The sequence below is a fragment of the Tupaia chinensis genome, unplaced genomic scaffold, assembly GCF_000334495.1.
Source record: "Tupaia chinensis unplaced genomic scaffold, TupChi_1.0 Scaffold000323_1, whole genome shotgun sequence".
NCBI classification, from domain to species: Eukaryota; Metazoa; Chordata; class Mammalia; order Scandentia; family Tupaiidae; genus Tupaia; species Tupaia belangeri.
In genome coordinates, this window is record NW_006159817.1 from 1,167,676 (window position 1) to 1,175,710 (window position 8,035).

Sequence of the window (8,035 nt, forward strand, 5' to 3'; positions counted from 1 at the left end):
GCTGGATGGACAGATGAAGGAGTGAATGGATGGTTGGGTAAACGGATGGATAATAGGTAGATAGGGCTTCGGATGAATGGATGGATGGATGGATGGATGGATAGGTGATTTGATGGGTGGATGGTTAAATAGATGAGTGGATAGGGGAGTAAGTAGACTGATGGTTGGATGGGTAGATAGGTGAATGAGTAAATGAGAGGAAGGATGGGTGGGATGGTGGATGGATAGATGGGTGGATGGATGGATGGATGCATGGATACATAGATAGGTAAGTGAGTTGATGGATGGATGGATATGTGAGTGAGTACATGGGTGGGTGGATGGGTAGATAGATGTGCATGGATAGGTGAATGAGTGGATGGATGGGTGGATAGGAAGTGAGTATATGGATGAATAGATGGGTAGATAGGTGAAAGAGTAGATGGGTGGATGGATGAGTGGATAGGTGAGTGGGTAGATGGGTGTATGGGTAGATAGATGGGTAGATGGATGGATGGATGGATGGATTGATGCATGGACAGGTGATTGAGTAGGTGGTAGGTGGGGGATGGACAGGTAGATGGATGGATGGATGCATGGGCAGATGAGTGAGTAGGTGGGTAGATGGGGGATAGATGGGTGAATAGATCGATGGATGGATGCATGGGCAGATGAGTGAGTAGGTGGTAGGTGGGGGATAGACAGGTAGATGGATGGATGGATGGATGGATGGATGGATGGATGGATGCATGGACAGATGAGTGAGTAGGTGGGTAGATGGGGGATAGATGGTAGATGGATGGATGGATACATGCATGGATAGATGAGTGAGTAGGTGGGTAGATGAGGGGATAGATGGTAGATGGATGGATGGATAGATGCATGGACAGGTGAGTGAGTAGGTTGGTAGATGGGGGATGGATGGGTAGATAGATGATGCATGGACAGATGAGTGAGTAGGTGGGTAGATGGGGGACAGATGGTAGATGGATGGATAGATGCATGGATAGATGAGTGAGTAGGTGGGTAGATGGGGGACAGATGGTAGATGGATGGATGGGTAGATAGATGGATGGATAGATGCATGGATAGATGAGTGAGTAGGTGGTAGGTGGGGGATAGACAGGTAGATGGATGGATGGGTAGATAGATGGATGGATAGATGCATGGATAGATGAGTGAGTAGGTGGTAGGTGGGGGATAGACAGGTAGATGGATGGATGGGTAGATAGATGGATGGATAGATGCATGGATAGATGAGTGAGTAGGTGGTAGGTGGGGGATAGACAGGTAGATGGATGGATGGGTAGATAGATGGATGGATAGATGCATGGATAGATGAGTGAGTAGGTGGTAGGTGGGGGATAGACAGGTAGATGGATGGATGCATGGACAAATGAGTGAGTAGGTGGGTAGATGGGGGACAGATGGTAGATAGATGGATGAATGAATGGATTCATGGACAGATGAGTGAGTAGGTGGGTAGATGGGGGACAGATGGTAGATGGATGGATGGATGAGTGGATTCATGGACAGATGAGTGAGTAGGTGGGTAGATGGGGGATAGATGGTAGATGGATGGATGGATAGATGCATGGACATGTGAGTGAGTAGGTTGGTAGATGGGGGATGGATGGGTAGATAGATGGATGCATGGACAGATGAGTGAGTAGGTGGGTAGATGGGGGACAGATGGTAGGTGGATGGATGAATGGATGCATGGACAGGTGAGTGAGCAGATAGGTGGATGATGGGCGGACGGCTGGATGTGGGCAGTGCACACTCACCCAAGAACCTCTGCGTGGCATTCACAGCCTCCACGTCCTCCACCACTTCAGAGAGGACCTTGAACTCCTGTGTGCATTCAAAGGCCCGTGTGGCCACCGTCTTGGCTCCCAGGCACTTGGCCACGCTGCAGGAGGAAGCAGGGACAGCTGGAGATTCAGGCCTCCTCCCCACACAGACCCAGTCCTCCTCAGCCCGGACCATCCTACTCAATCCTGTGATGGCCTAGGGCTCAGCCCTGCAGGCAGAGACATTCCAAGGCAGGTCTGCCAAATGTCGGAGACTCGAGAGACATGTGCCGTCCCTAAGACTCTGCGATCCTGACAGTGCCCTTCCTTGCTCAAACCCCAAAAGCCAAGCACGGAAAGGGACATTCCCGTTTTGTTAATCAGTAACTCCCTCTCGTGTCTATACCAGAGCTAACATGTATTATATGCGCACAGTGTGCTGAGGACAGGGCTCTTCTCACAACCACCCTTTGAGTCAGAAACATCTGAACTCCATTGATCACGGGAGGAGGTTCAAGCTCAGAGTTACTCAGTTACTAGCTCAAGGACACACTGCCGGTCGGTAGCAGAATGTGGATTCCAATCCAGGCAGTCCAGCTCTTGAGTCTACACACTTTTCCTCTCAGTTTGGCACTTACTGTGAGCTGGACAGTGTGTTTCAGGCCCTGGAAGGCCTGTGAGGGGACCTCTGACCCCCTGAGCCCAAAGCACCAACTTTAAACTGCCTGGTTTCAAACCTTGGCTCCACAGAGCTGCATGACCTTGGAAAAGTCATTTCATCTCTCTGAGCCTCAGTTTCCTCATCAGAAAGATGGGGTCAGGAAGATGTCATGGGAAGGAAACGAGGAAAAACCTTGAAGGTGCCAGGGGCCAGCAGACGGCATAGCAGTTACGTTGCTGGACTCCTACATGGCCAACCACGGTTCGAGTCTTGGACCTGGTGACCTGAAACTCACACCAGCCACCTGTGCGTGCATGCTCAAGACCTGGGAAGAGAATGGAGGAGGAGAAGGCATGGCGTGGCCATCCCTCTGGGGAGTGATTTCTCACTGTCCCTATCTCTCTCTCTTCCTGGTAAGTGCACATGCCCTAAGGTAAAACAAACCAAAACAAAACAACCTTGAAAGTACCTAGAACAGAGCTTGATGCTTGGTGAGCTCCAGAGCAGTGCCAGTTTGTCTTATAAAGACATGGACCAAAGCCCATTTCTTTTGTTTTGTTTTGGAGAGATTTTTGCTTTAGGGCACATGTGTTTGCTGGAGAGACAAAGAGAGACAGAGAGATAGAAAGCAAGAAATCACCCCCCACCCCCGGAGAGGGGAGTGGCCATGCGGCAATCCCTTCTCCTCCATTGTCATCTCGGGATTTTGGACACGCATGCACACCCACTGGGTGAGGGACTTGAACCACAGTCAACCACGCAGGAATCCAGCACCTTTAACCACCACGTCACCTGTTGGCCCCAAAGCCTGTTTTATGGCTGAGCAGACGTGCAGCACTTCCTTCCAACTTAGTGCCACGTGGTGGCCTGTGGTTGGAGTGTCAGGGCCAAGGAGACCCTCCAGGTTGTCCCATCCCCACTGGCTGGGACTCCCCCCCGCCCCCGCTCCCGCCCCCAGCCCACACCTACCTGGTGATGCCCGGCAGTGTGACTGGCCTGCCTGCCTTGATGGCCGCATTCAAACAGTGCGCCCCGCGGGTCTCCATGGCGATGATGGGTACGTGCTGCCAGCCCACCTCCACCAGGCCAGCTGCTACCCCCGCGAGGAGCCCCCCGCCCCCCACGGCCAGCACCACGGCACCTGGTGGGGTCCCCAGGGCTGCCTTGAGCTCCTGCACCAAGCTGCCATGGCCTTCCCTGAGGAGGGTGAGAGGGAGGAGCAGACTGAGGGGGGTCCGCTGCAAAGGCTCCCAGGTGGGGGGTAGGGATCCCCAGGAGTGGGCTCCCCCTCCCCACCCACAGCAAGGGGAGGGGAGACTGAGAGATTTCACTCATTCACTTCATTCACTTACGGATTCTCTTCATCTCCCACCCATCACCTGCCCAGGCACTTTCTTGGACATGATCCCTTAGGATTCCCTTATGCTGTTAGAAGGAGATGTCGTGTGTGTGTGTGTGTGTGTGTGTGTGTGTGTGTGTGGTTAAGAGGGGACCAGCCTGTCACTTGCAACCAGCCTGACTTAAGTTCTGGGACTGGGACACATTATCTCTGCCACTTACTAGCTGGGCGATCTTGGGCTGGTTGCTTGACCCCTCTGTGCCTCACTTATAAAGCAGGTATAATAACACCCACCTCTACAGCTTTGGGGAGGAGACACATATGCCAGGGAAGCCTCTGGGCTTGTATCTGGCCCCAAAGGACCTACTCAGGAAAGGGGACCTCGTGTTGTCATTTCCTTTCTACCCCCGTGGAAACGAGGCCAAGGCAGCAAAGTGCTTTGCAAAAAGTAAGTGATTCCCAAGTGGCAGAAACAGGGCCTGAACCCAGTTTGTCTGCCTTTGAAGTCTCCTCTCTGGGCCTCAGGTTCCTTTCTGTCCAATGGGAGGGCCTTGACTCCTGACTCAGTGAGGGTCTCCCAGCTCTGAGCTCCCTGGGGTGAGGGGCACCAGTCTTACCATAACAGGGGGTGGTCAAACGGGGGGATGTTCACCCAGCCGTCTCTCTTGGCTAACTCTTGCGCTCTCAGATTGGCCTCGTCCCAGACCTAAAGAGAAACCGAGGGCCCTCAGATGCCCCGGATGTCGGACTGGAGCAGAGACCTGGGGTCTCCTTGATGGCCCCAAGGATGAGGTCAGACCTGGTGTGCACCGAGCTGGCCTCCTGGAATGGGGGAGAGGCTCTGGGTAGCAGACGCCAGGCGCTGACACTCCGACAGCCATCTTGCTGCCGTAAGAGTGAAACCAGGCCTGCCCAGGATGCCGGGAGCAGGTAGGGTTCCGAGGCCAGCCTTGAGGCTGCCGGTGCTTCCCTGCTTCCCCCGTCAGAATCACACGCCCAGGCCTCTGCTGTGTGGTTTTGCTGTTCTTCCCACAGGGACGGAAGGAGTTTGTTTCCTAACCCTCTCAGCCATGTGACTTGCACTGGCCAGTGGCACAAGGCAAGTGTGACAGTGCAACACTTGAGAGTCAGAGGTTTCTCTTCTTTTCTTTTCTTTTTGAGAGAGGGATTTTTTGCTATAGGAAACATGCACTCTCCAGAGAGACAGAGACAGAAAGACAAGAAGTGAGATATCACCCCCCCCCCCGGGAAAATGGCCACTCCACAATCCCTTCTCCATTCTCCTCTTGGGATTTTGAGTACGCATGCACATGTACCCGATGTGAGTTTCAAGCCACCAGGTCTGGGATTCGAACTGCAGTCAACCATGGGGGAGTGCATACCTTAACTGCTACACTATCTGATGCCCCAAGAGTCAGGCTTAGTGGTGTCTTATATTTCCTTTCAGCCCTCTTGCCATTGACCTTAAGAAGGTAGCCCTAGGGGCCAGAAGATGGCACAGTGGTTAAGCTGCTGGACTCCCACATGGTCGACCACAGTTCAAGTCCTGGACCTGGTGGCTTACTTTCTCACTTTCCCTTTCTCTCTTTCTCTGTCTCTCTCTGATCAAATTTACAAAGAAAATAATAATAACAAATAAAATAAATAATTCTTTAAAAATTTTAAAAAGAAGAAGGTAGCCCTAGGTGGCCACTGGCCAAGGAAGATGAGGAACGTGTCTGAGAACTTCATCCTGCCTACAGGCTGAAGCAGAACCACCCGAGCCCACACACGAATCCATGAGCGGAACAAGTCATGTTTCTCATAAGCCACTGCTATTTGTGGGCTGTTTATTATGCAGCATTAACTAGCAGCAATCGCTGACTAAAACAATACAGCTTCTCTATCCTCCTTAGTGCCCTAGGCTTCCCCATAACCACATCCCTCACAGTTGTTACCAACATCTGCTTTCCTGTGTGTCTCCCCAAGGGCACTTTGAACCTCAGGAGAGTAAAGATGATTTCTTTTTCTTTTTCTTTTCTTTTTTTTTTACTTTTTATTTCATTTCTTTCTTCCGCATGCACTCACTGGAGAGAGAGAGAGAGAGAGAGAAATCACCCCTCCAGGGGGGATGGCCACTCCTGGGATCTTGTGCATGCATGCACATGTGCCCAGTGAGAGTTTCAAGTCACCAGGTCCAGGACTCAGACCCTGGTCAGCCATGTGGGAGTCCAACACCTTAACTGCTATGCCATCTGCTGGCCCCAAGACCATTTCTTATTGTCTCTGTATTCCTAGCACCTTCTAACACCACACAGGCATAGGGTATGGGCTCAGTGAATGTGGATAGATGGACAGACAGACAGAAGATGGGTGGAAGAAAGGACAGAGGGAGTCAGCCGGGTAGGGCAGTGGTGGCCTGATGTGACGCTGCCCAAGCGATGCTGTGTTCATATAAGGAACTGTGGGTTCCACCTGGAGTGATTCTGTCCTGCACGGCTGTCTTCAGGAGCCATAGTCACATACCTCCATCCACCTTCCTGCCCACCTCAGTGCATGCACCACCCATGGAAGATTTGATGGACATGGACAAGAACCCTCCGGGGCCCCAGAGGTTGTGAACTAAAGGCTAATGAGGATGATCATTTTAAGGTGGATAATGATGAAAACAAACACCAGTTATCATTTTTTTTTCTTTTTTTGGAGAGGTTTTTGCTATAGGGTGCATGCGCTCACCAGAGAGAGACAGAGACAGAAAGTGAGAAATCATTCCCTGGGGTTATGCCCACGCCTCAATCCCTTCTCCTCCATTCTCCTCTCGGGATCTTGGGCACGCACACACACACGCCCGACATGACTTTAAGCCACTGGATCTGGGATTCGAACCACGGTCGGCTACATAGGAGTCCAGCGACATAGCCATTACACCATTTACTGGTCCCGTACACCAGTGATCTTTAAGAACGGTCAGTTTGGGGGCGGGTGCAGAGGGGGAGTTGCACGTTATTGAAGCAGAGGTAATGAATTATGACGGTCGTCCAATGAAAGTAACGCTGGCAACATTGAAGATGTCTGTACAGCCAACGGTTTCCCTTGGGGGCTTGCAAATACCACCACCTGTGGTCTTAGGGTGGACGCGTGGTTCAGGGCCTGTGCATATTAGTGGCCAGCACTCAGTAGCTGTGGAGGAAGATGCAGAGTCAGAAGAAAAAGAGGAAGAGGACGTGAAACTCTTAAGTATATCTGGAAAGCGATCCGCCCACCGGAGGTGGTAGCTGGGTTCCGCAGAAAGAAAGGAACACTTGCTGCTGACAAAGATGATGACGATAAGAATGAGGATGATTTGGAAGATGAGGAAACAGAAAAAAAGCTCCCGTGAAGAAATCGATACGAGATACTCCTGGCAAAACTGCTCAAAAATCAAACCGGAATGGAAAAGACTCAAAACCGTCAATACCACAATGGAAAGGTCAAGAACCATTCAAAACACAGGGAAAAATTCCTAAAATGCCAAAAGGAAACTAGTTCTATGGCAAACATTCAAGCAAAAATGCAAGCAACGGTAGAAAAGAGTGGTTCTCTTCCCAAAGTGGAAGGCCACGTTCATCAATTACCGGAAGAGTTGCTTCTGGATGACTGACCAGGAGGCTAGTCAAGGTCTCTGGCAGTGGAAGAAGTCTCTTTAAGAAAAGAGTTTGGGGACCAGCAGTTGGCATAATGGCTATGTCGCTGGACTCCCATGTAGTCGACCGCAGTTCGCATCCCAGACCTGGGCGCATGTGCGTGTGTGCCCAAGATCCAGAGAGGAGAATGGAGGAGAAGGGATTGTGGTGTGGCCATCCCCCCTGGGGGGTGATTTCTCACTTTCTGTCTCTCTGTCTCTCTCTATCTTTCTGGCAAGTGCACACACTTTCTAGTAAAATCCTCTCCAAAAAAAAAAAGAGTTTAAACAGCTCAAATTTTCCGTCTTATTTCATTTCTGTAACGGTTCATACCTGGCTGTCCTTTTCCATGTTTGATAAATGTCGTCCTGGTCCCATGGCCAAGAATGTGTTGTCCAAAATGCCTGTTTAGTTTTTCTAGATGGAGCTCCACTCTGTGCTTGGTTATAAGTACGTATGGAATGTTGTTATAGGACACAGTCGTCTAGGTGGTCAGACATGGAAATGGGAGGGAGACAGAAACATACGTGTGGCATAAACTCAGTATTTTAATAAAGTAAAAAAAGGAAAGAAGAAAGAAAGAAAGAAAGAAAGAAAGAAAGAAAGAAAGAAAGAAAGAAAG

At 50.8% G+C, this 8,035-nt stretch overlaps 1 protein-coding gene and 1 long non-coding RNA gene across 2 annotated transcripts in view; one reads left to right on the plus strand and one right to left on the minus strand.

The window, feature by feature from the left end:
• LOC102488536 (uncharacterized) overlaps positions 1-8,035 on the plus strand; it is a 22,763-nt gene that overhangs the window by 8,166 nt on the left and 6,562 nt on the right. The window lies entirely within an intron of this gene.
• The window catches only part of SDSL (serine dehydratase like), a 22,289-nt gene that overhangs the window by 3,900 nt on the left and 10,354 nt on the right, over positions 1-8,035 (minus strand). Inside the window, exons 5-7 of the mRNA XM_006151683.3 lie at positions 4,390-4,478; positions 3,403-3,630; positions 1,767-1,891 (exon numbers count right to left, since the gene is read on the minus strand). Coding sequence (XP_006151745.1) covers positions 1,767-1,891; positions 3,403-3,630; positions 4,390-4,478 — 442 coding nt within the window. The remainder of the gene's footprint in view (positions 1-1,766; positions 1,892-3,402; positions 3,631-4,389; positions 4,479-8,035) is intronic.